General features: G+C 37.6%; 2 protein-coding genes across 2 annotated transcripts in view; one reads left to right on the forward strand and one right to left on the reverse strand.

The window, feature by feature from the left end:
• LOC129494536 (non-histone chromosomal protein HMG-17-like) overlaps nt 1–14639 on the forward strand; it is a 123118-nt gene extending 108479 nt beyond the window's left edge. The window contains exon 2 of the mRNA XM_055301451.1: nt 12730–14639. Coding sequence (XP_055157426.1) covers nt 12730–13115 — 386 coding nt within the window. The 3' untranslated portion in view covers nt 13116–14639. The remainder of the gene's footprint in view (nt 1–12729) is intronic.
• Nucleotides 14640–26584: 11945 nt separating this feature from the next.
• CCDC192 (coiled-coil domain containing 192) overlaps nt 26585–27471 on the reverse strand; it is a 178187-nt gene continuing 177300 nt past the window's right edge. Inside the window, exon 6 of the mRNA XM_055301523.1 lies at nt 26585–27383. Within this exon, the coding sequence (XP_055157498.1) occupies nt 27097–27383 (287 nt within the window). The 3' untranslated portion in view covers nt 26585–27096. The remainder of the gene's footprint in view (nt 27384–27471) is intronic.

Below are 27471 nucleotides of genomic sequence, written 5' to 3' on the forward strand. Positions count from 1 at the left end.
CGTAGGCAAGACATGTGTCTGAAAAAAACAGCTAACACATTAGGTTATTAAGTACCTAATGTTGGTATTTAAATATGTGTTGTAGAAACTTAAAAGGAAGAGAAATCACTGAGGGCTGGAGAACTCAGGAAAGATTTTATGAAAAAAATGGAGACTGGAGGATAAATGAGATTCTGAAGGAAGATGGAGGTAGGGTGGTAGTTCAGGTGGAATAATCATACAAGTGAGGGACAGAAAGGGAAAGGCATACGGGTACTTGTGAAATGATTTTTAGGACAGAGAAGCTAGAGAGTGAGATTTAAACTCAGAAATAGGAGATGAGATTAGAAACCTAAAGTAGAATAAGCAGTGGTGGATCTTGAATACTATCAGTCCAGGGACTTTGGAGTTTGTTGTGTGGGATGTTGGAGGCTATTTTTATAAGTAGAGAAAATTATCAGCTTAAATCCACTTTCTATATCATTCTCAGTGGGAAAAAATTACTGTTAACTTTTGTCTTCTGTGTGCTAAAATTTAAATTTCCTGCAACCTAATTATTAAATTATGTTTATCTCTTCCTGGAATTAGAGGCATCTCTGAATCCATCTCCCATTCTTTAAAGGTACATTCACCAAAATTGAGAGCCTCAATGAGACCTTATAGTTTTTGTTTTGCTGCTAGAGATGTTCATGTAAGAACATCTGACTCAACTGTCCATTATTAAGCTAACTCAACAAGTCAGTGGCTGTGCAGCATGAACCACAGAATCTTAATGCATGGTATTTAGTTTTACTTTATTATTATTTCTTCTATAGAAAGCTTTTGAAGATTTGGTAAACTCTTTATTGGAAAGGAACAGGTCAATTTTCTTTTGGTGCTGTAAAACCTCCCAGATTGATGATGCTAGTGAAACTCAGATGGTGCAACTGAGAATTGCTTTGTCTCAGAAGAACAGAATTGTCTGAAAGTGGTTGTTCATAGGAAGAGGGGCAGGGAAACAACCACCTACACTTTTCTGGACCTGCTATCCTTCTGAGTGATTCAATGCTGGCAGTTGTAGAGGTAAGCAACCTCTTGGTCATAGCTAGAGAAAACTTCCCTTTTATTTGACCAGCCCTATACTAACCAGGTCACTGCAACTTGTATTCATGGCTTCACAAAGCCCCGCTTTCATTCTCTTTGGAGACTGATCTCTCTTCAGGACCTTTGTTGCTGATGACCACTGAATGAAAGAAAAGAAATCTGATGTTGGCTGGGCCAGGACTGTGAAGTGGAAGCCCCTTCATCTCAAAAGCATTGCCCCTTGCTTCCACATCTCCTGGTTTCTCCTTAGCTTTAGATTCTGGAAAACTGTTAATTCTATTCTGTTTGATAGTGAAGATGTAACTCATTTATATAATCTTGTTGAATTGAATCTCAGTGGTTTAAAATGTGTTACATAGCAGAGGCAGTATATTTGAATAGCTTGTCCTTTGCTGCAGGGAAGACTGTTAATGTGCAAGCAACCATCTTTTTTTGTGTATATAATTTACTTGTTTTTAGAATTTTAGACTTAACAGACTTAATAGGTCATTCGTTCTAGCCATCGCATTTTATAAATGAAGAGATTAAGGTTCAGAGATAGCAACTAATATGGTAACTGACCAGCCATCATGATTTGCCCTAAGCTGCAATGTTTTTGGTGCTAAAACTGGGAAAGTCTGAGGCATGTGGGGATGAGCTGGTTATCCAGCAACCAGTTAACTAATTCAAAGTTTCATAGCAGTTGTTTATATGCTACAGAATAAAATCCATCCATTCTTACTTCTGGTATAGGGTTTTCCCCATGACAGCATAATGCAATAAAAATATTTCCTCATTAGTGAAAAACATATTAAGGTTCCAGAATACCGTAATGATCAGTTCAACTTTGTGTTCTAGGATATTTATGAAAGTTTTCTCCCACTTCTAATTTGGGCCATCTCATCCTTAAGAACTCAAACATTTGCACATCAATTTTTAACCTAATTTAAATTTAATAAGGATAGTAGGCTATTTCTGTCTTTAGTGGATGGAGGGGGAAAAAAATCAATGAAGTATAAGCCAAAGAAAGAATTTGTTCTGGAAATTCATCTAGGGCTGTAGTTATGGGATCTAAACTATACAAGGCTTAGAAAAAAGGCATAAGGCAATAGATAGGAATTCTTTATTAACAAAAATGAGGACAAACCCCAGCACAGTTATTGACAAATTTTCCAGCTCAAATTCTTGTGGATGTAGCTATAAAGCAGGGAAGTCAATTGATAGATGCAGCTTTCAGATCAGCTCATTAATTTACAGGCACAAACTCCTGCAGTTCCTTTGGCCCCTTGCAATAAGGGTGAAATGCTTAAAAATGCATTAATAAAATGGTTGATAAAGCTTCCTAACCTGTTTAAAGGCCTTCTTCTATTATTCCTTAACTATTGGTGACCAGTTAGATTTTTCTTAACTACCATTCTCATGCTACATGCTGCCTGGAGGCCAATTCAACTTCACTCATGATGTCAGTTACTACTTGTAACAGGGTGATTAGATGTATTATGTGCCTGCCACCACACCTTTCTCCTGTGTCCATGGCATGGCATACGTGGCTGATTTCTCCTGGTGCTCATTTCTGATTTGGCTTCGCATAGTCCTTTCAAGCGTGTGTCTTCAGTCTAACACTATAGACTGCTCAGAATTGGCACCACATCTATTCTTAGACCCACAACTAGTTAATCTTGGACCCAAATTAAACCATATTTGTTTATCTATTGAAACCTCCTCCAAGCTGTATATCTGAATATTTGACAGTCCATCTCTGCCTGGATGACTTCAATTTCAACACGTCCAAACATGAAATCCTCATTTTTACCTGCAAACTTGCTTCTCCTTTCTCCTTTATACTTACCATCCTGTTAGTCATCAAAACCTATATTTTATTCATTTTTGAATCTTTTTTGACTCCCTCTCTACTTTCTATCCCTACTGTCACTGTTCTATTCAGGTTCCTGCAAAAGCCATTTGCTGGTATTTCTGACTTCATTTTCCTATCTTCTTTCCATATTGTTGTAGGAGAGATTTCTTTCCAAACTAAATCTGGGGATCGCTGGGTGGCTCAGCAGTTTAGTGCCTGCCTTGGGCTCAGGGTGTGGTCGTGGAGTCCCGGAATGGAGTCCCACATCGGGCTCACTGCATGGAGCTTGCTTCTCCCTCTGCCTGTGTCTCTGCCACTCTCTCTCTCTCTCTCTCTGTCTCAAATAAATAATTTTTTTTTAAACCCTGTAAATCTGACCATGTCATTCCTTTCCTTATGAATCCCTATACTGACTCTCCCATGGCTTCAAAATACATTTCAAGGCTCTTAGTTTATAAGATCCTTGTCATTCATCTGTACCTATTTTTCTAGTTCTCAGATATTGACATCTTACGCATTTTTATATTTGCTGGAGGTTTCACTAATTTTCCCTTCAAAAAGACAACACTGGTTTGTTTCACTAATCAAGACTTTACTAATTTTTGGTATTCTGTTTTATAACTATCTTCTTGTATTGCTAATTTATTTGTATTTTTCCTCTAATAAGTTTCTTAATGTGAAGCTTAGATAACTTATTTTCAATTTTAATGTTGTCATAACTGTTTTTCAGTCTCTGGATTTCTCCTGCATATTGCTTTGGCCACAACCTGTAGGTCGGTTCTCCTTGTCATTTAGCTCTGAGCTGTTTATACTTTTGGTTTTTACTTGGGATTTACTCAGGACTTATTATAGTTACTTTTTTTTCCCTTTTGTTGTTCATTTACTATGCATCAGGGTTAGAAAAATGTAGCTGAAATAGATTCTTCATTTTGAAATGTATTTAGTATTTGTGTATATGTGTATATATCACCTTAATACATGACCAATTTTTGAAAATATTCCATGGAACATAAAAAGAATACATGTTCTCTTACTATTAAGGATAGTGTTCTCTCTACATGTATTAAATGAAGCTCATTCATTGTGATATTCAGATATTCTTTTAGAAAGGATATTTTCAATGGTACCATTTCTGAATAAGGATACAAGTACATGCTTCTCAAATATTTACCTTGTTCCTACCTTCCCATGAGAATTGGGCTGGGTATGGAATTCTAGGTTCAGTTGGCTTTCAGAACTGTTATGATATAGTTTCTTTGTTTTCCAGCAACCCTATTTTCAGACAAGTTCAGTGTTAATCTGAATCTGTTTTTTTATTGGTACACTCTGTCTCTTTGAGGTGACTCTTCATTAATAGTCTCTTTATTGTCTAGGTTCTGAAATTTGACCAGGTTGAGCCTTGTGTGTTTTGTTGTTGTTGTTTTAATTTGGAGCTTTTCATCTAAAGATCTTATAAGTACTTTGCTCTTAATATTTTTATTGTTTCTTCCCCTTAATTCTTACTCTTCTGGGTTGGTTTTTAGGATTCCTGCTAACTGGATGACTCTTCTCTCAGATCTCTTCTTCCTCATGTTTCTTAGGTTTACTTTCACATTGTCCACCTCTATATCTTTCCACACTACATAGTAGGGGAATTACTTGTCTCTATCTTCTGCTGATTTTTGACTCTCCAGCTGTGTATGTTTTGCTATTTGGACCATCATATATTGATCATATTTTCAGAGATCTCTATCCTTTTCACTGGAATCTATTCTTTCCTTTTGAACACAATATTCCTTCCCACCAACTTGGAGAAATTAATTATGTTTACTTGGCAGTTTAATTCCCTATGTTTATCTAATTTTATAGTTGAATTTGCTGTGACTCCATCATTTTCCCTGGGGTCTCTTCCTTCTGCCTGTTGATTTTGGAAATTTCTAATTTCTAAAAGAAAATGTCTTTTCTTTTGGCCTTCCTCAAATATGTAGACATTCAGATTGTCTTTTCCTAGCTGTGGATGTGAATCCTTGCCAGAATTAAAATCACTGCTCCTGTAACACTGAAACAGATTCTGATTACAGGAGCCTGGCACCAGCAGTTTACATCGGCAGGTCGGGGAAGCATGTGTGGGACCATATTGCCAGGAGTCCTGGTCTGTCCAGTAACCACAGGCTGCCTGTAGCATTGCTCTGCTTCTCCAGCCTCCGCTACTCTGGAATTTCTTATGCCTCAACTTGAATCTGTAGACCAATCAAGAGTCTGTAGCTCTAAAAAGTAACCACTCCCTTCATGACGACAGGGATGTGGGTGGATACTGATGTAAATGTTTCGTCATTCTTAATTAGTCACCTCACCAACTGCCTTCATCCTGCTCTTTCCCCTAGTTCCCACTGTTGCTGCTCTTTGGATTATTTTGGGGCACAGTTGGGAAAACACACTGTATTTGACATTCTCTTGCTTCTCTATGAGATTGTGACTTCCTTAGTTCTCAGGTTTTACTTTCAATTTGATCTGAATTGCTGAGTATCTTCAGAAATACAGTTGAGGTATCTCTTTCAAATTTACCACTCTAAGATTTCCTCTTTTGTATATATTTTCTGTCATTTTAATGGGATTTTTTAAAAAATGAGAGTAAATCTAGTACTTAGCCAACTTGAACTGGAAAGCCAACTCTTTGTTTAGGCCTTCAATATGTAGCCAGGATTTTCCATTTTATTGTTCCATTGATTCTGTTGAAGAATTTAGAACAAATGTCTCAAAGTTAGGTCAGAATTATTTTGGTCTTCACCTCTTTGGCTCTTCCCTGATCGTGATCAACCAGAGTCCCTTACTGAGGCACATCTTAAATGTCTTTCTTCTTAGGGTGAGAATTTAGAGATCTACTGTATATCACCATTTAGAGAATATAACCACTAAGGCTCAAATTTAGAAAATGTCTTTCAAAATTAACTGCACATTTATGTAAGGAAGTTTCAAGATCCTTATAAAACAAAGACTCCTGGCTATTTATCCTTTCATTTCAGAGTTTCTGGGGAGGTTATACAGATTAGATCCCCTTGAATTCACTTCTGTTTGTGGAACTCTGCACTTTGTCTAGACTTTCACACTGATATTTCATTTGCACATCTTGACACATTCTTTCCATAGATATGGAATATTATCCTCATTTAGCAAATAGGAAAATGGATTCAGACAGGTTATTTGCCAAATCAGACAAATAAAAAAGGAGGGAACCAGTCCTCCCATGCTGAAATTCTTTGAGTATGCCTCTGTGGACTTCTTTAATGACCAAGGTGAAATCAGTGTCCTTAGACAAAAACTGATTTCAAGTCTAGAAGGTATCCTTCAGGCTAGACAGGAATTAAACTAAACTGTAGGGTTGAATTTGATGTTTATAGAGAAGAATGTGCCTGATTATGACAGATTAGGTTTTTACATTATTCTAAAAAGTCACAGAACCAATTATTCCTTTAAAAAGTCCCCTTAGAAAATCAGTTTCAACCATAATTATAGGAATTATTACTTGAGAATGCTCAATCACCTGCATTAAGTCCATATTTCTGTTCAGGTTCTCTCTGTTGAGTGTATCAGTTATTTATTATTGTCTTTAAAACTCCCTGCCCTGAAGGTTATAGCTTAAAACAACAACCATTTACTCTTGCTACAAAGCCTTCCAGTCACCTGGGAAGTTCTGTTGATCTGTCCAAGCTTGACTGATCTCAGCTGGATCCACTCATGTGTCTGTTTTCAGCTTGGGTGTTGATTGTGAGCTGATTGCTCCACTCACATGTCCTGTGATTAGTTGGCAGGCTATTGTATGGAGCAGTGTCTTTATCATTTAGCAGACCATCAGAGGCTTGTTCATGGGGTGGCATCAGAATTCCAAGGGAGCATGTGGAGGCTTACCAAGCTTCTTCAGCCCTAGGATTAGAACTAGCACAGTGTCATTTCCATTATATTTTGTTGGTCAAAATAAATCATAAAGCCAATCCAGATAAAAAGGGTAAAGAGCAGCAAAGTCATATTGAAAGGAGCATGGACATGAAGGAAAATAATTTATCATAAACAAAAAGATAATTTTTATAATTAATCTACCATACTTGGGTGTTGTACCCATGCCTCAACCACTAACAGCTCACAGATGCCTCCCCTTTCCTGGAGAATTGCACTCAATGAAAGGAGTCTATATTGTTCTACAGATCATGCCCCATTTTCCTGTGAGGGGAAGGAGATGTGGTCCTCAGCAAATGACTTATGGATACTAGAACACAAAAGGCCAGCCCCTTTGCTTCATGGAGCAACTACTCTGATGTGATTTAAACTTCAGAGCCTCCCTGTGGAGGCAAGACTAGACTTGACTTGAGACCATATCCTTGCTCTGCTTTTACCTCCTCCCTATCTCACTTTCCTCATCCCTTGACATGTTTCTCCTGAAAAGTATTTCCCTGGTAATTCAGATTCCCAATTCTCTGACTCAGGCCCTACATCTGGGGATCCCTCCCAAGACAGATATTTATTGCTGATTTAATGATAAAAAACAGCAGACCCTTGTCACCAATACATAACTATAAGCAAAGTTGCATCTATTTTAGTTTAGTGGCAATCTGTATAAGACTGCAGGCCTTTTTGCTCTTTGGCAAAAAATGAGAGTAGCTAATGTTTGCTGAGTGCTTACCATGTACTAGGCTTTGTGCTCAGTATGTATTATGTATGATGTTATTTAATCCCCATAGTGACCCTATGAGAGCACTACTGTTATCAGTTTTTATACTTTTAGTGTTGTGAAATCATTTCATATCTTGGATTGTGTTGTACTATTCTTTAGGAACAAAAGATTTCTGAGTCTGCATAAAAATAGCCTTTGAAGGAAACACGTGATAAGTGTCACAGACCAGAAAGACAATTACCTTCCTGCAACTTGTAATATCGGGCCTCTGGGTTCATCATTGAATGATATTGATAGGGAAACATAATGGGCAAAGGAACATCCCTGTTCAAAACACTAAATCTTTTCATTAATGTCATTTGGTCATTTTGGTGTGCAATTTTGGCATTGCAAACTATTTTGCTAAGTCATTCATTTCTGGGTCCAGGCATGACCATCTTAGTTTTAAAAATCTTGTATGCTGTCAGGTTTCCATTGAGCAAGTTTCATTTATTCATAGAAAAAGTATTTATTATGTTTTCATCATGCCATGTTAACTACTTTCTATCTATATCCATCTATAGATATCTATATGGATAGAAAGATATGGATAAAGATACATGCTTATATGTGTATATAAACATATATAACATATAAATAAAAATACAAAATTATGTAAGTCTATAAAGTAAGTGTTGTGGAACAACACAGGAAGATGAGAAATGAGTTAATAGTAACCACTCATGTCAATGGACCCCTAATTTCAGCAGCTGCAACAGGAAATAGGAAATCTTATAAAGGGAGGGTCAAGGAACAGGCATTAATTCTTTCTGAGTTGCGTGGCAATGCTTTGTCTTTCTTGATTTAGCTGGAAATGGCCTCTGACTCCAAGGGAAAATCCAGAGAGGAAGACCAGATAAGACTATTTGGCATGGCGCTAAGCCAGAAACCAAGGCTGGGAGAGGTAAAAGAAACCATCCCCAAAGTCACACAGGTAGCAAGTGGTGCAATGGAAGTATGAGCCTGGCTGCTCCACTGCCTGCTGAAATACCAGGAAATGCAAGAGTGGGCAACATGCTGATATGTGGAGGGTGCCTTCTGGAGAGCAGCTCACCCAGTGCAGTTTCTTCTGTAGTAACAATAAGGAAGACTGCACGCAACAGGTGATGTCCCATGCAGTGGCCATGATCCCACCTACTTAAGCTAAACTCCTGCAAGTTTTATTTTTGGGAGATTTTAACTGGATTTAAAAGTTAACTATATTAGTTACTCAGAGGCAAAACAGGTATTCCAAGAGAAAGAGAGCTTGAGAGAAATGAGTAATGAATGTGCTTCTAAGTCTGGCTTATGTGAAGCCTCTGTTAAAACTGACAAGAAACTGCCAAGAGGCTTAAACTTCAGAACCTTTGTAAAAAAAAGTTATCTGGAAAGTGATGAAGACAAAACTCTTTCAGTGAAAGCACCAGAGCCTAATTTAGCAGCATCTTGAGTACCTTATAATGTCGGGAACCAAAGCTTATAATCTGTCACTGGGGACTCTCTGGCATTGGGCCCCTGAGACACTCACCTGTTTGCAAACCACACAGGAAGTATCCACAGGAAGAATTCAAGTTTCCAAAGACCAGTTGTTTCATCAAAGAGAAACACAATCAGCCCAGAGTCCCATGCACGCCCAATCTGCTGTCACCTTATAGTAGATTTTTATGTGTTCCTCTACCTTGAAGGACTAAGCCAACAACTTTTTTTTGTATCCACCCAAGTGGAGTCTTTCTCTTTTCTGAACAGGCAACCAGGGCATGCAGATCGCTTCTATTACCTAATATGCAGGAGGAAACTTAAAGAGAAAAGTGAGAAAAGAAGTGAGAGCATAACACAAAAGGATTGAAGAAGATCAAAAAAGAATAGGAGCCTGATGAGCAGTCATTGGCAGAGTGCCCAGAGCAGCTTCAAGAGAGAGACAGAGCTCAGAAAAATAATTTCCTGCTCTGGGTTAAAAAAATAAATCCAACCATCCTCTAAGAGGTGGTCTATTATTCGTCCTGTGCAGCATTGGGTCATTAGTTCGAAAACTGCAGATGTAATAAAAACAGCAATGACTTTCTTCACACCCAGGTGAATGGGTTTCTCCCTGCGTCAGCCACTGCACACCTGGGTTCTATTAATGTTGTCTTATGTGTGGGTAATTTCTCAGGAAGCTTCAGTCTTTGTGCATCTCTAAAACGTCTCCTATGCTTCTTATCTTCTATTCTTCTGTCTACACTCATCTTTGATAGAAAAGAAGGGTAGGGCAGTGGTTTAGTGCTGCCTTCAGCCCAGGGTGTGATCCTGGAGTCCTGGGATCGAGTCCCAGTATCAGGCTCCCTACATGGAGCCTATTTCTCCCTCTGCCTGTGTCTCTGACTCTCTCTCTCTCTCTCTGTGTCTCTCATGAATAAATAAGTAAAATCTTTAAAAAAGAAAAAAGAAAATAAGGGCAATCCCTACAGAGGCTAGGAAGCAGCAATCATTCACCATAATTATTGCTGGAATCAGCAAAATCCTAAATCGGCTTCTGTCATGGAATACAAAATTGACTTCATCTTTTCCCTCCTCTTTAGAGTTTATCAGCTCCTCTCATTACTGGTACTTTGGAAGTTTCCAAAAATGTTTCACACTCTCTAATGCTTTCCTTCGGGAAGCTGCTAAGACTGGCTTTCTCTTTTCACGTTGCCAGACCAAGAAACCTTGGTCTTGGAGAGGATTTGCCTTAGACCTCCAGGTTTGTTACTAGGAACCATTTTCCATGCAAAATTTTCCTGATGCTTATACAACCTGTAATAAGACCACAGTTCCTTTGAACTCTGAACAGGTGTAGGGTTTTACAGCGCAATATTTTAAGATAGAATTTGTTTTAATCTTCCAGTTAAGCCTCTTTATACAAACAGAGCTGCCAGGAGAACAAATACAATTCCCTTACAAGTTGTTTGTCTAGTTAACAGTAAGTACAAAAATCAGTTTCCTGTTCACACAAAGGATTTTCTTGTGTTTGAAATCTTTGACCAAGGGGACATTGGCTTGGACTTTTATAGGGGATTCGCAACGTTAATAATCTATAGTGCTCTGTGCACCAGGATGTGAGGTGACTTAGCAAGCAGCTGGTTAGCACCAAACAAGTATGTTGCTGGAGCTTCTGAAAAGGACCTTTGTGTGCACAGTGCAAAGGCATCACAAAGGGTCTAAATGGAAACAGAGGTTCAGTGCTCAGTGAAAGATATCAGGAAGTTGGAGGACAGCACAGAGGAAAGGAAAAGTAAAACTTATTGTCAAGATAAAATTAAGACAAGGGTTTGCTAATGGATGGCCAGTTTCCCTCAGGTTTTGTGTTCAAAGTTTTCCTCTTTTTTTTTTCTTATGTATTTCTTCCTTTCTCTTTACGAAACATGAAAACATTCATGTTACTATGTATTTCCAAAGAGCCTTTTCAGTCTTGAGGTCCCTGGCAGGATTATCTTATTCTTGAAAGACAAGTCATATGCAGCATTCATAGATGAAGCCTTGCATTCTTTCAGAGGGATGGTGTCGTGGGAGTATTACTGATTTGTACTCTTTATGCAATACAGAGGTACTTTGCTGGTGTAATCCCCACCCACCAATGAATTAATTGATGTATTTTGTCCTTTTTGCTAGGTTCTTTAAATCTCTTCACTTGTTTCCCCAAACGTGTTTCCCTTCAGCCTAGATAAGTTAGGTAGCCTATTGCACTGGGGAAAGGAAGATATTATAGGAGCTGAATAATAAAGGTAGAATATTCTTATTTCTTATATTCAAAACTGCTAGTTTTGATGGCAAGTGGAAAAATTCACAATCATCCATGTAGAACCAGTTTCTCTTGAGACTAAGTCTGGGTGAATGCAGACATGAGAGAACCCATTACCAGTATGCAGTTTGTAAAATAGACACCAAGACAGGAAATGGACCAGGAAACAGCAGTTCTCAGGGCAATGACTCTTTCCCCACCCCCCACCCCCACCACACAATTTTGATATGACAGCTGTCAAGTATTGATGAGAACAATGGATCTAGGCAGGAGTGGGAGTGGGGACAGTTTGCACAGTTCTGTGTGCAATTGAAGTTGTGGGTGAAGGCTCTCAATTCTCCCAAGGCTCTAGAGCAAGTTATTGATGTGAATTGAGGGAGCCCCTGGCCTCTGTAGGTATTATGGCAGGAATGAGAGGTTTTATCCCTACCAGGAGGCTGAGGGCATATGTTAGCAGATAGATGCCAAGATGCTATGTGGGAGCCAGGTCAGCATTTGCAGCCCCTCCAAGCACCATTGAAATAAGACAAGCTGTCACATCTGGAGAAGGAGGCCAGCCTGGATGGGCCTGATACAGAAGTAGAAGCCTATTGCCTGCTGTTACAGGGGTGCTATCTGCTTACATCTTCTTAGAGTTTATTAGCATCTATGACAGGAGGAGGATAAAGAGGAAACCATCCAGAACAGACTGAGGTTTTTTTTCTATTAAATTTTTTATTTGAGATAATTGAAAATTCACATGCTACTGTAAGAAATATTAGGGAGATCTTGTATATTTTTTATCCAATCTCTCCAATGGTAACAGCTTAAATAATCAGTATAATGCCACAACCAGGATATTAACATTGATACAGCCAAGGTGCAGAACATTTCCATCACCATAAGGATTTTCACGTCGCCCTTTTATAACCATACCTACTTTCTTTCCCAAATCTTAACATCTGGCAACCACTAATCTGTTCTTCATTTTGATGATTTTACTATTTTGAGGAAGTCTGCGTTTCTCTGTCACCTTTGAAGAATAATGTTGCTGATATAAAATGCTAGGTTGTGACTTTTTTCTTTCAACAGTTTAAAAGACTGGAGTTTTACTCCATCCTCTTCTTGCTTGCATGGTTTCTGATGAGGAGCCCAGTGTTAATTCTTATCCTTGTTCCTCTCCAGGCAAGGTGTTTTTTTCTCTAGTTTCATTCAAGATTTTCTTCGTCTGCTTTTTGCAGTTCGAATATGATACGCATATGTATGGTTGTGTGTGTTAACATTTATCTTGCTTGATAAATTGATTTGTGTATCTTTCATTAACTTTGGAAAGTTCTTGCCCACTGTTACTTCAAGTATTTTCAAATTATTGAGCTATTCCAGTTCCTTTCCCTTTACATATAGTAGAACAATCTTTTCTATGTATCCAAAAAGTCCTTCAGGAGCAGTGTGAAGAAGAAGAGGCGAGAACACCCCCCGGACCGGCCAAAGCCTGCGTGCCGCCGCATTCCCGCGTCGAGCGCTTATGTCCCGCCGCCGTCGCCACCATGTCCAAGAGAAAGGCCGAAGGGGATGCTAAAGGAGATAAAGCCAAGGTGAAGGATGAGCCACAGAGAAGATCTGCAATGTTATCTGCTAAACCTGCTCCTCCAAAGCCAGAGCCCAAGCCTAAAAAGGCCCCTGCAAAGAAGGGAAAGAAGGTACCCAAAGGGAAAAAGGGGAAAGCTGATGCTGGCAAGGATGGAAATAACCCTGCAGAAAATGGAGATGCCAAAACAGACCAGGCACAGAAAGCTGAAGGTGCTGGAGATGCCAAGTGAAGTGTGTGCATTTTTGATAACTGTGTACTTCTGGTGACTGTACAGTTTGAAATACTATTTTTAGTATTATAAAAATGCAGAATTTTGTTTTACTTTTTTTTTTTTAAGCTATGTTGTTAGCACACGGAACATTTCATTGTTGTTTTGGGGGAAGGGCATATGTCACTAATAAAATATCTCCGAAAGTAGATTGATAACAAGAGGGAAAAACACCTTCCCCTTCTAGTTTTGAGAAACTTCCTCTTGGCTCCCAGGAGGAGGGATTCCTTGATGTTGACACACATGAGCCACCTTGGTGGTGTGGAAAAACTAAAATTCATTTTTTTATGTCCTCTTCTCCCTCTCTACCTTCAACATAGACTTGACTCCCTTAAACCCAGAGACCTGTTGGAACCTGACTCCATGAAATGGTTCCCAGTATGTCAGGCAATCTGGACTTTACAGTGTCACCACTGAGAAGGCGTCCCTCAAAAGAGTTCCTTTTTTTTAGCTTGTGGATCTTCAGATTAATAATTCTGCCATTTTCATTTCATTTCCTGAAAGTCAGGGTCGGCTTGTGAAAAGTTGTTAAACAACATGCTAAATGTGAACTGTCAACCCTCACTCTAAACTTTCCCTGTTCAGAGCATCACATGAAGACTTCATTGGGTTTTATAGTGGCTTTCTGATTTTGGTAGTCCATTGAAGAAAGGAGTTTGAAAGTTGTTGTATACTGTTAATGATCGTCTGCCCATGTCCTGCCTGAAATACCATGATTGTTTATGAAAAGTATCTTTAATAAAGCTGGATACAGTTTGGCTTGGAAAAAAAAAAAGTCCTTCAGAGATTTGATCAAAATTGCAGTAAATCTATATATCATTTTGGGGAGAGTTGATGTTTTTACTATGTTGAGCCTTCCAATCCAACTGTCTCTCCATTTATTTAGGTCTTCTTTAATTCCTTTTATTAGCATTTAGTTTTCAGTATATAGTCCTATTCATGTTTTCTTAGACTTATATGTAGAAATTTGAAAAACTTTTAAGTGATTTTTTTGTATTTTTATCTTGTATACTGAGACCTTGCTGAACCCATGTTGTAATCCAAGAACTTCTCCACACATCTGCAGTAGTGACAGTTTTATTTCTTTCTTTCTAGTCTAATTTGCCTTCTATTTCCTTTCTTGCCTTATTGAACTGGCTATAACTTCCAACACTATGTTGAATAGTAGTGGTGAGACCAGACATCCTTGCCTTGTTCCCAATCTTAGGGGAAAAAAATGTTTAGTTTCTCATCATTAAGTATAATGTTACCTGTAAGGTTTTTTTTTTTTTTTTGTAGAAGCTCTTAATCAAAAGAATAAGTTATTGATAAGAGAACAAGTTGAAAAGGTTTTTCCTCTATCACTATATCTCTGTGAATTTTTAATCATGAGTGCATATTAAATTTTACCAAATGTTTTTTTCTACACTGATTAATATAATCATGTAGATTTTCCTTCTTTATGCAGTAGATTATATTGATTGAGTTTTGAGTATTGTACCAATCTTGAATCCCTGGAATAAATCTCACTAGGTTATGACATGTAATTATTCTTCTTTATTGCCAATACTATATTGCTAATATTTTATAAAAATTTTTGAGTCATTATTTATAATTTATAATATTGATCATAGTTTTATTTATCTGATCTTGACATTGGGGTAATACTAATTTTATAAAATGAATTGGAAAATGTTCCTTCTTTGTGATGGTTAATTTCCTGTGTCTATTTGGCTAGTCCACAGCACCCAGAAATTTTTCAAATATTATTCTAGATGTTTCAGTGGAAGTATTTTAAAAATGAGATTAACCTTTAAATCAGCAGACTTTGAATAAAGCAGATTACCTTCTATAATATGTGTGGCCCTTATTCAAGCAGTTAAAGGTGTTAATGGAAGGATATTGACCTTCTTTAAAGGATGGGGAATTTTGTTGGTAGAATTTTGTTGCCTTTGGACTTAAACTGCATTATTAACTCTTCCTGGGTCTTCAGATAGCCAGCCTACCCTGTAGATTTTGAACTTGACAGCCTCCACAATCACATGATCCAATTTCTTAGAATAAAACCCTCCCCATCTCTACACACACACACACACACACACACACACACACCCTATGGGTTCTATTTTTCTGGAGAGTTCTAATACACTCCCACATATTGTGGAAGAGATTGCATAGAATTGGTGTTACTACTTCTTTAAATATCTGATAAAATTTGCTGGTGAACCCATTGGGCCTGAAGATTTCTTTTTTTGAATTTTAAAATTATTAATGCAGTTTCCTTACTATGTATAGAGCTATTCATATTATCTATTTCAAGAAATTGGTCCATTTCATCTACATTATCAAATTTAGGTGTGTAGAATTGTTAGCAATATTCTTACATTACCCTTTGATATGCATCTGGATATCCCCAGTTTTGTTCCTGATATAAGATACTGTATCTTTATTTTTTCTTTATCTGTCTTGTATAGGCTGCCAATTATATTGCTTTGTTGAAAAACCGAAACCAAAAACCCAGCTCCTTGTTTCATTGATCATCTCTATTCTTTTTCTGTTTTTAATTTCATTGGTTTTTATTCTCATGGTATGGTTTAATTCCTTCTGCTTGCTTTGGTCCTCTTTCTAGGATCTTCCCATGAGAACCTAAATTTTGATTTGAGACTTTTCCTTTTTTTAGAGTATATGCAGTATATGCACTTGATGTTACAGATTTCTCTTGCGGCAGTGCTTTTAGTAATGTCCCGCAAATTTTGATGTTGTATTTTAATTTTCATTCAGTTCAGCATATTTTCTTTCAAATATTTTATTTATTTATTTGAGAGAGAGAGAGAGAGAACACAAGTGAGATGAAGGGCAGAGGGAGATGGACAAGCAGACTCTTTACTGAGCAGGGAGTCCAAAGTGAGGCTCAATCTCAGGACCCCAGGATCACAACCTGAGCCAAAGGCAGACAACCAACCAACTGAGCCACACAGGCACCTCACTTCAGTGTATTTTAATATTTCTTTTGGGACTTCTTTACCTCATGGATTGTTTAGAAGTGTATCATTTAGTTTTCAAGTAGGAGATTTTCCTATTATAATTTTGTTATTGATTTCTAGTTTGATTTCATAGTGATCAGAGAACACTCTTCAACTCTGATAATTTTCCCTGTTCTGAAGTCTACTTTATCTGATATTAGTATAAAGTAATATTAATATGCTTTTGTTTGATCAATGTTTGTATATCTTTTTACATTCTTAAGTTTTCCATTTGTCTTTATCATTACATTTAAATGAGAATCTTAGAGGTAGCATGTAGTTCAGACATGGTTTTAAATCCCTATTGCCTCTCTCTGTTTTTTATTTTTAAAAAAATTTTTAAAAGTTTTTATTTATTTATTTGAGACAGAGAGAGAGAAAGCACAAGCGGGGGAGCAGCAGAAGGAGAAGGAGAAGCAGACCCTCTGCTGAGCAGGGAGCCTGATCGGGGTCTCAATCCCTGGACCCTGGGATCATGACCTGAGACAAAGGCAGACACTTAAACAATTGAGCCACCCAGGTGCCCCTCTCTCTGTGTTTTAATTGGTCCATTTAGACTACTTGCATTTATATGTAACTGTTGCTATGTTAGGTTTCATCCTGCTATTTTACTTTTTAAATTTCCTGTTTATTCTCCATGGTTTTTTGTTTGTTTGCTTGTTTGTTTCTCTGGGACTTTTTTAAAGGTTTATTTATTTAAATAATCTCTACCTTGAATGCAGGGCTTAAACTCACCATTCCACAATCAAGAGCATGCTCTTCCAGATGAGCCAGCCAGGTGCCCTTCTGTCTTCATTTTCTTGCTTTTCTCTGGGTTATTTGAACATTTTTTTAGAATTCCATTTTAATTCATTCATGCCAATTTTGAGTATATCTTTTTGTACAGTTTTAGAGGTTACTCTAGATATTACCTTGCATATATATAACTTACCAAATTCTGTTGTTGGAGATGAGAAAGTATTGCACATTATTGAATGGATTTTTTTTTAAGATTTTATTTATTCATTCATGAGAGACACAGAGAGGTCAAGACACAGACAGAGGGAGAGGCAGGCTCCATGCAGGGAGCCTGACGTGGGACTTGATCCCAGGACTCTGGCATCACATCCTGAGCTGAAGGCAAAGGCTCAACCGCTGAGCCACCCAGTTGTCCCTATTGAATGCATTTTAAGTGATGGTTCTCTTAATCATTTGTGGATTATTTTCAGATGAGAAGTATGATAGTACTATCTCATTCTCCAACCCCCTATGATTCTTTAAAATTCTTTGAAATAAATTTTATCCACTATGATTTGGGGGAAAATTAATCTTAGAACAAACCTATTACTAGTAGTGCTGGCTGGAAATGATGCAAACATTAAGCTCTTTCTCTTTAGTTGGAGAAGTGCTAAGAAGTTCAGATTGGCTGTTCCCTGTCCAGTCTTTAGCTATCATAGTTAATTATACCTACTCAAGATGCATCTGAAAGGACCATAATTTAATCAAACGTAAGGAGGGCTAACTATGGTAGTGCCAACAGGAGTGGGATGGCAGGGGGGGCATGGGAAACTTGTATCTCTATTTGTCCTTTAGTAACAGAATTTCTCATTTCATGTAAGGATTTACTACTCCTATACAGTGTTCATTAAAGCATTAGAACATTGTACGTTAGGACTTAAAACTCTTAGAGATTTGCCGCACATTTTCCTGGGGAGGAAATACCATGAATATTCCAACCTATTGAAGGTTAATGCTGGTACTAGAGAGAACAGATATTTTTTGAGTGGTTCATCCTCCAAAAGAGTGTCCCATCTTTGGTTTGTAATTCAAGTATTTTATTTTCTGATTTTAAATACTAAAGAAATTTCAGTATAGACAGAGGCTCACTTTTTAATTCTAATTCTGTTCTTTTAGTTCTCCAGTTCTTATTGCAAAAGTAACAGATGGGAATTTGTTCCCAGGAGTTATACATCACTCTAGAGGCCTATTCAGTTTCAATATTTGATGAGGTCTCAGGGATCTGTCAGTATAGTCTGATGCTTGAAACAACCCCTACTGTTATGGATACCTCTTTTCACAGCCTGAGCTCTTGATTCTGACATTTTAGGAGATAAGTGCCATGTTTCAAAACTGTGGAGTGAATAACAAGATGGAAAAAATTTTTTTTCTCTGTCTTAGGATGTCCATTTGTTCAAGTTCTTAGTAAAAAGCAACCTAGAAAAACAACTACATGGAATAGGCCAAAGTTTCTATGGTAAAATAGTAGGATTGAGTAACTCCCAGAGGATAATCAGATTAATTTAGATTCTTGGCATCTTTGTGAGGCTGGAGGTAAAGTGAACAAAGGGAACCACAGCCCTTCTCCATCAGAGACTTTCCTGCAGGCTTCAGAATCTGTAATCTGCTGCTGATTGCACATGGCCTGACTCTCTGAAGATCATTCGCTCCTGCAAAGTAGTGTTCATCCACTTAAGAAGGTCTGTGGAGGCTTTCACAAAATCCCTCTAACCAATTTCAAATGTATTTACAAAAGGAACTGTGGCATAGAAAAACTCCCCGTCTCCTGCTCTCTTGTTACCAGCCATTTCTTGAACTCATTATTTAACTAACATAAAAGGTCATGTAAACACCTCTGAGGCAGTAATAAACTCTTTATTATTCTCTATATAAATTTGGGCTAAATCTACACATCTGACATGATTGATAGAGCATACAATAAGGACAAATTCATGATAAGTACTCAGTAAATATTTGTTGAGTGAGGGAAAATATACTTGGTATTAATCTATCCAAAAAATGGGAAATTTTACCAAAAGTGACAGTGTGGTGAGAAAATTTTTACTTCAATTTATAGTTTTCTGTATAGTCTTTGAAATAGGAGAGGATGGCATGACAGAGAAAGAAACTTTGTTTTATCACAAAAACTTCCATATAAATGATCATCAGCTTGATTTCTTGAGCTACTATTTTAATTCATCTTCGAAGGAGGCTTCCTTTATGTTAGAAGAATCACAAAAATGGTCATCTAATTAATTACTGGGATGTAAAGCAAATACCCACTCCTTTTTGAGGTTAAAATCACTATATATATGAGTATAGTTGTGCAGGCTAAGAAGCTTAGCATTCTGTAAAGAAGTGTCTTTTGAGAATATTTCCTCCTAAGTATAGATATCTATAAGATTGTCAATATCCCAAAGAGAGTAGTATTTAAGCTTGAATAACTCAGGTTTGAGGATATATGCTTAGAGTCCATGAAGTCAGACCATACCTTGTGGGTGCAATGGAGTTCTCTAGAAGAATATTGTCACCATTAATCATCCTGGGATTCAAAGTGAATGGTTTTGTTTTGGGTGAACTGTTGACCTGCTTCTCTCTCTGAGAAAGGAAAAGAGCATAAATGCCAACAGTGGTGGCTAAGCTGATGTCTGCCACATGGAAAGAACAAAGCAAGAACTTGAGATCTTAAGTTCAGGGCTATGAGTCACTTGAACTAACTATGTGGTATTTTACACCATATTTTGGGTGTTCCCAGACATTTAATAAAGTTTTGTTAAATACCATACCCTAGTTTGTTTATGTTTTGGGGAGTTGAGGGAGATGCTTCCTTTTGTGGCCCAAGCCAATCCCGGTACCAGAGTAGAGGCATGGGGGGAGAGGGCTGGTGGTCATAATGTAGCAGGAAGTGACAGCCACTCTCTGAAACTGCAGAGGTTCAGAGTGAGGATGGTGGGCTGAGGTGCTGAGTGACCAACAACAGTGGGGTTTTCATAAATTTTTAGGGGACCAGAACTCAATGGGATGTTGGATCCAATAAGAATTTCTGGGGATAGAGATATGGAGGCTTTGTAATTTGCATTTTTAATGGAGACTTTTAATAGTATGACTCATATGAATCTCAATCTGCAAACTCCCATCCTCCCTAATTCGCTTTCTTTGTTTTCTACGAATTAACTGAATGTTGACTCTTAGCCCACAGCCCAACACGGAGGCAGGAAAGTTTATCCTCAGTCATTTTCAGTATTCTATTTCCCTGGCTTGATGCCAAGATTCTTGGTTCTGAGATCCTTCTCTATCAACTGAGGATGCCTAGTTCCTTATCTTCCCAGTCAGCTCAGTTTCTTCAGGTCTGCTGCTTGGTGACATCCAAGGCACACTTGGGTACGGGGCTCTTAGTAGGGCCTAACATCCTGAGAATTCAGAGTCCAACCTGCATGGTGTTCCATGTAGCCAATCCTTCTGAGTTGTGCTACATCTGTAAAGTGATGTCTGAGAGTAGGGACAGGTCCCTGTTACTACTGAGACACACATGCCTCTCTTGTCCTCTGTGGTGGGAATCCTTCTCTGTCTCCCATGATCCTGTCAGAAATGCTTTTTCTTCCTTTCTTTCTTCAGTGGGTTCAGGCTTTGGAAACAAAAATCTAAAAAGGAAGTATCTTATAGTTAGCTTCTCCTTATCTTCTGCTTCTTTTCCACTGGGTCCTAGGCAAAATCATACAGAGCAAACTACCTTTCTATTGTGGGAATAAAATACATTAATATATGGAGAAAAAATTATTAATGATCTAAAAAAGCATTCTGCTATAGGATTATAGAAGACATGCAAGCCTATTTTTTTTAGCCATAGTCTAGTGTGATTTGAGGAGCCCTGGATTACATATATATTTTTTAGGATGCCAAGTTGAGAATGAATTGTGTAGAAGTGTTAGTCCCTGACAAGGAGTACTACAATTGGAGTAAGAATGTCAGATGCAAGCCTAGTTCTGAAACTTACTAGCTATATGACTGAGTAGTGACTTCATTTTTATTGTAAAGGCTCAGCTATTTAGGCTTGCTGGCCATAGGTCTCTGTCACAATTACACAACTGCCATCATAGGAAAAATAGAGCCCAGAAACACCTAAATGAATGAACATGATTACTTTCCAGTAAAACTTAATTTATGTATAGCACAATTTGAATATCATTTAATTTTTGTTCCATAAATGTTATTTTGATTTTTATTACTGTTCAATCATTGAAAAATATAAAAACTATTCTGGGCTCACTGGCCATGCTAGAAAAAGTGGCACACTATATTTGGCCTGTAGCTATAGTTTGTTAACTCCTGTTGTGGACTCTAAGATTATAGTTCTAAAGTCTATCTAGAGCTCAGTTTCCCCACATATAAATGAGAAACCTGTAACTCACAGGTCATCAGGTTAAATAGAGGTGTAATTTTTTACTTTTCTTGATAAATTTAAGATGTTATCACTAATTATGCTCCATGTGCTGAGGAGACCTAACACCTGCATTTTTGTGTAGGTAGAAGACAAAAGCAGATAGAGCTACAATTGATCATCTTTGCAGATGTCAGTTAACTGATTGTCTTTGTTTCTCCACCTGTGTAGTGTAGAATCCATGCCACTGACTTATAGGGACAGTTTTTTAGTCTTAAAAAGTAGGTGGTCTATGTGTGGGATTCCTTCCTTTAGAATATGACAGTTCTGGTAGTCATCATTTACCTGCTTACTTGTGTTGGTGATGTGGACAAGATGACTTTTACTATCAGAATTCTCTATTTCTACACAGCACACACATCAAAACAAAAAGATTCAGAAACTATCTTGACCTGATGGGGATTCTTACTTAGTTACCTTCTTTACATCTTTGTTGTGTTGTCTCTGTTATGCACTTGAGAATATGCATTAACATTGAATGTAGGCTGTAATATACTAATTTTGAAAATATCTCTTAGATTCTAAATATGGGTTGTTGGGTAACAACCACGATGCACCAAATTCACCTGGAGGTACATACTGTATTTCCAGTAGGAATTCCAAACCCATTTACTTATAAGGCCAGGCAGGTAAAGTAAATGTCTTAAGCAACCTTAAGATATAAGACAACTGGAAATGGTGAGGTATACTGGGGAACTGTAGAGTGCGACCACATCTTCTTAAAAGCATTTACTTAAAAATCAATTTAAAAAGCAAAAAAACATACTGAGCAAACAAAACCCAAAACACTATCCTGGCTAAACACGGTGAGATGGCCAGTGGAAGCTGGACAGCTTTTTGTCTCTTCTTGTGGAATAAGCTTGAGAAAGAAGGTGCCTGTGAAAAATTGTTTTTCCTATAAATGGAATGAAGGCTGACCTGAGAAAGAGGTATAGATGGTGAATGTCTTTGTTTCTTTAACTACACAGAGATGGTGAGTGTTGCAAAAGTTATACAGTCCTGGGGGCCACAGGTCTTGGTTCTTACATTGCCTACTTGTAAACTTGGGATTAGAATTTAGCTAAAACCTACCTTAGGAGGAATAAATAAAATCATGTATCTGAAAATATTTTGATTAACTATAAATTACAATATAAGTATTAGCTATAATCCTATATACATAACTGATAGCTAGTAAATGCAGGTCCCTAACAAGGGCTTCCACTATTTGTGGTTTCTTTTATACCAATTTGATTTGAATAGCACCTGGGTAATAAGACACATCTTTTCATTACAAGACCAGTGATTATATTACCAGCCTTCTTTTCTTTTAAGTAGAACTTACTGTTATATTGTTTAGATCCCATGTGACAAAGAGCTGGTGTTGGGATAATTCTTTTTTTCCCATTCTCCTATCATCCTTTGCCTGTGCTATCATCATTCTGTGATATCAAATATTCAGTGATATTAGATAATAAACCCCTGGTGAGGCTTATTTGCAACATTTAGGAAAATGGATTCAGGAGTTATTAGATAATATGTCATGTGATTTTCCCACCCAGGAACAGAGAATTGGGTATTTTTGGATTTGAGTACTAAGAGTCTTTCTTTGTTAAACAAAAAACAAATAAATGTAAATCTTACAGATGGAAATGGTCTGACAATTCATGTTATCTTCCCAAGGTTCGTGTTATTGGGAATGTATTGAGTATCTGACTCCAGATGTTCAATTTCTTTGAGAAGCTGGGAATAAGAACTGTTTTTGGTTTTGTTTTGTTTTGTTTTACCATAAAAGTTCTCATTTCATTAGGTATGGGAAATCTCATGGCCAGCCCTGTCTTTTGCTGTGAACTTTGTCCTAGTGTACTAGTACTTTTATTTTAAAAAGGTTATTTCCTACTTGAACTTGATTCTCCTCTGTTAAGCAAAATAGCTCTCTTGTGTCTGGGAAATCTTAATAAAAGATGTTGTTGTAATAGCAGGGGAAAATTATCATAATGATGTACTCTTTACAATTTCCTTCTTCCTTTTTTTTCTTTAATTTTTTTTTTCAAATTATGAGAGTCAGACTTTTTGAATCTCAGGCATTTGTTTTTACCAAGTCCTTGAAAAATGTTTTCTTACATCTTTTGAAGTAGATTTATTATTTTACAATATATTTTACAATATATTTTACAATTGCCAAATAAATATTATTTTGACTTAGGCCTGCAACATTCATCAACACTTCTCCGTTTGTTGTATTAAACCCAAATCTCTTTACTTTAGTGTAATGTGGAAGGGAATGATTGGATTTGGGGATAAGCAGGGAGGAGTGTAGGAGATCATTAAAACTTGATTTGATTCATTCTTTCCCTGAGATGCATTTAGGCAGAAAATACCATAGTTTCTTTGCTTTTGCTAAACTTCATGGAATCCTAGGGCACTCCCTCCACATTTCTGAGCTGGTTTGTCCAATGACTTGGGTTCCTGATAGTCTTTAACAAGCCCTTACTGTGATTTCAGCTTGCCATGAAAGTATTTGGAAACACACTGTTGTAATAATAAAACTAAATTGTTAAAGCCAACATTTATTTAAATTAGACACATTACATATTCAATTACTTTCTTCCTGAGAAAATGTACTGACTGGTGAAAGAAGAGAATTAAAACTATGTATATATTTCTTATATATAATGTTTTTTAGAATATTAGAGAATGTTTTTTAGAATATTAGAGAATGGCTTGACTTGTTTTTTAGAATATTAGAGAATGGCTTGACTTAGTTAAGTGTTTTAACTTTCTGAATTTCCAGTTGTCAATCAGATATGTTACCTGAAGATTTGCTAAATTTTCATTAAGAACTAGGGTCCTCAGCATGCTAATTGTCTTGTGATATTTACACTAGATATTTTGAAGATTATTAGGATGCTTCAACAACTTAACTTGCTTGTAAGAAAATAGACTTTTTTACAATGTGGGACATAATGTGATTTCTAGTTCAATTGAACCAGGTGTTGAGCACAATTGAAGATGACTATTCACTTCTTTGGAGGAATGGCAGAAAGTAGAAATGAACTTTGGGGACATAAAGTAGTGTAAATATCCAGCTGAGAATGTGAATTTTCCACTAAGAAATGCCTCAGAGGCCAGCAACACCTCTTCCCATTACCCCTCCTCTTCCCCCAACTATTCCCACACCACCTCATAAAACCTGGATATTTAAAGAATGCTTGTTACTAGATTCACTGGCAGAGATTAGTCTTTTCACCTTTGGGTGGAATCTTCTCCCCACTTCTGATTTGGAGATCACCTGGACCTGGGTATAGTAACCCCAATCAGCTTCTTGTAAGGATGGTTTTTCACAGTAATGGGAGCCTTGATGCTTGCTTCTTCACTGGCTCATCTTGGATATTTAGAGGTGACAGGCTCAATTAATTATTAACAGCAGTTCCAGCTCTGCCTGTTATTTTATCTCCAATGTCAGTCTGCTTGCCTCCTGAGAGCTAGCCAGGGCATTAGCCAGGGAAAGCTGACCTAGAAGTTAACATCCCTATCTGTGCTATGATGGGATTTTATTTTCTCTCCTTTGCTACTGTCCATCTTTGTCACTCTCCCATTCAAACCCTCACCCCATATCCCTTGGGATTAAGACAATCTCTGGTAAAATAAAGAGCTGGAAATTTGATGATCATAATAACAGATCAAAACTGTGGAGATGATGGTTTGTTTTGGAGATAGTCCACTCTTCAGAAACTGAGAGATTTAAAGGTTTCTCACAGAAACACACAGTAAGGGCATGCCAACCCTCAGCCATGTTGTCAAAAACAATGGGCAAAGCTATAAGGTTGGAACCTTATAGAGAGACCTAGTCAGGGCCAGAGAAATAGAAAGACTGAGGACATCATGGGGTTTGAGGAGGTGAGAAGGAGAAGGGACCAGAGAGAAGGGTTTTCTGAAATGGATTCTGTAAGGGCTGAAGCACACTCCATAGAAAAGATTCTTCTGGAACCATGGAAAAGTACCTTGAGTCACTTTCTGGGGTAGGTGTGTATTCATGATCAGGGAGTTGTAAGATGGTTTAATTTCTGGTCGTGGACTGTACTACTGTACATACATTGCATGTGAAATTCTGAGATTATACACAAATATAGGAAGATTCTAGCTTTGTATGAAACAGAACCTAGTAGTAGAATCTGTTGTTGTTGTTGCTGTTTTTAATGAACATCTAGAGTAAATATTGTAAAGCTATTATGAGCCCAAAACTCAATTACTTCCTTTTTTTTTTTTTTGAAAGTCAGATTTGGAATCTTTGTTAGGATCCATAATCAGATTGCGCACTAGTTGTGTTTTGTAGAAGACAATTCCCACTACTTTGCAAGGAGCAATTCTCCTTTTGGGAGTAGTCTTTTAATCTGGGAATAAAAGTGTGACAGCTCTGCTTGAATTCAGCCCTAAACCAGTGTTGTCTTAAATTGTAGGTCCTGAAATAGATTCATTAGGATTACCATACGTGGTTGTTAATGTGCATGTGCCTGGGGCCTAAACCAAAAAGCAGGAATATGAATTCTCACTGATTACTTTTGCTCAGTAACTTTGAGAACCTTTATGAAGCAGTGTTAATCAGGTTTACTCTATGTTCATGCACATTCTCTCTTCCATTTCTTGTCTCCCTTATATTTGAAGAGATTCATGTGTCTATGAATTCTTGCATTATACAAGTGGCAACTCTCATATTTGCTGTCATCTATTGTGGTCTCTGGTAGACAGAAGAGTTTCAATATTTGTTGAACTGGTCTAATTAGATCAAGAAGTAGTGATGCAGTCAGATTCACAGAAGAGCTAGAGGTGTTTGCCTGAGTCATTCTGTACCAAGACAGTAAGAATTAAGTACCAGAGTCTTCCCCAAAGTTAGTGCCTACCTGCTCCCTTCGTGTGGGAAATAGTTTGCTTGAAGGGAATATGTGAAAGCGGAATAGGATTGGATTACTTCTAGCCCATTAATTATAGGGTAGCTTTCCTTCACCCATCCCCTATTTTTCCTGACACAATTTTTTGCTGTCCACACCTCCATGATATAGTAATAACAGAAGAGTATATTTTGCTTCGGTTTTAGTTTTGATCCAATAGGAAAAATCAGTGTTATCTGTTTTCCCAAGGAGACATTGTCCCAGGACACTTTTCCCAAAGGACCACGGTGCTCATTCATCCATTTTTTATTTATTTTTATTGCCTTAATTTTATTTCATTTCTACCCTTGCTAAATGCTAGTAAGATACATGCCATAAAGAAATATATTCTAGAGGACATGAAAAAGCAGACCTCATGGCTGTTTACTCTGCTGGCAATGAGTCCAGTCATCAGTACCCTAAACTTCCCCCTTTGAAGCTTGCCTTCCATGATAGTATTCTGTTTGCAGATGAGTTGCTCATGGACACAGGTGTGGTGCCACCTTGCAAAGTGACAAACCTCTGGTGAGAAAACAATACTCTGTTCTTTGACCATCCTTCTAGTTATGTGTTTTTCTCTCTCCCATGGTTACCTGGGATGTCTAAAGACATAGTATTCCACAAATGTGTGGGTTACCTGACTGCTGATGTGTCTGAAGGGGAAATATGAGGGAATTGCTTCTGAAGATTCCTCTTTGTTTCCTTACAATACGAACATTATAGGATATATTCAAACCCATCATTTTGAACTTGAATTTGCTGAAGGAGAGACTAGCTGGGTTCTGAACTTTACACTGGTGACACTTAATAAGCGTTTATTATTTTCCTATTAGGATTCCTTACATATCCTCATCAGAGACAACAGGGGTGATACTATCATTAAAGAAAATTGGGGCTTCTTGTAAACATTCTGGAGAGTCCTCAGCCTCTTGGAAGGGATGGGATCCCTGCTCAGCTTCCAGCTGCTGAATCTTCCTTTCCTTTTCCTCTAAAACTTCTTCCAGCTGGGTAATCTTCTCAGTCTGAAGGGAAACCTGCATTGACAACTCTATAATCAGGTTAAGTTTTCGATCACTTTCTTCCACAGGCGGGAGACTGCCATAGGACTCTTCCCGAGAGTTGTCTTCTAAAGCAAACAAGAAAAAGAAAATCTGAGCAGTTTTAATAGGATTTCCCAGAACTCAAAGAGAGGGAAGATGAAAAAGCCTTATTTC

This window comes from Nyctereutes procyonoides, unplaced genomic scaffold, assembly GCF_905146905.1.
Source record: "Nyctereutes procyonoides isolate TBG_1078 unplaced genomic scaffold, NYPRO_anot_genome, whole genome shotgun sequence".
NCBI lineage: Eukaryota > Metazoa > Chordata > Mammalia > Carnivora > Canidae > Nyctereutes > Nyctereutes procyonoides.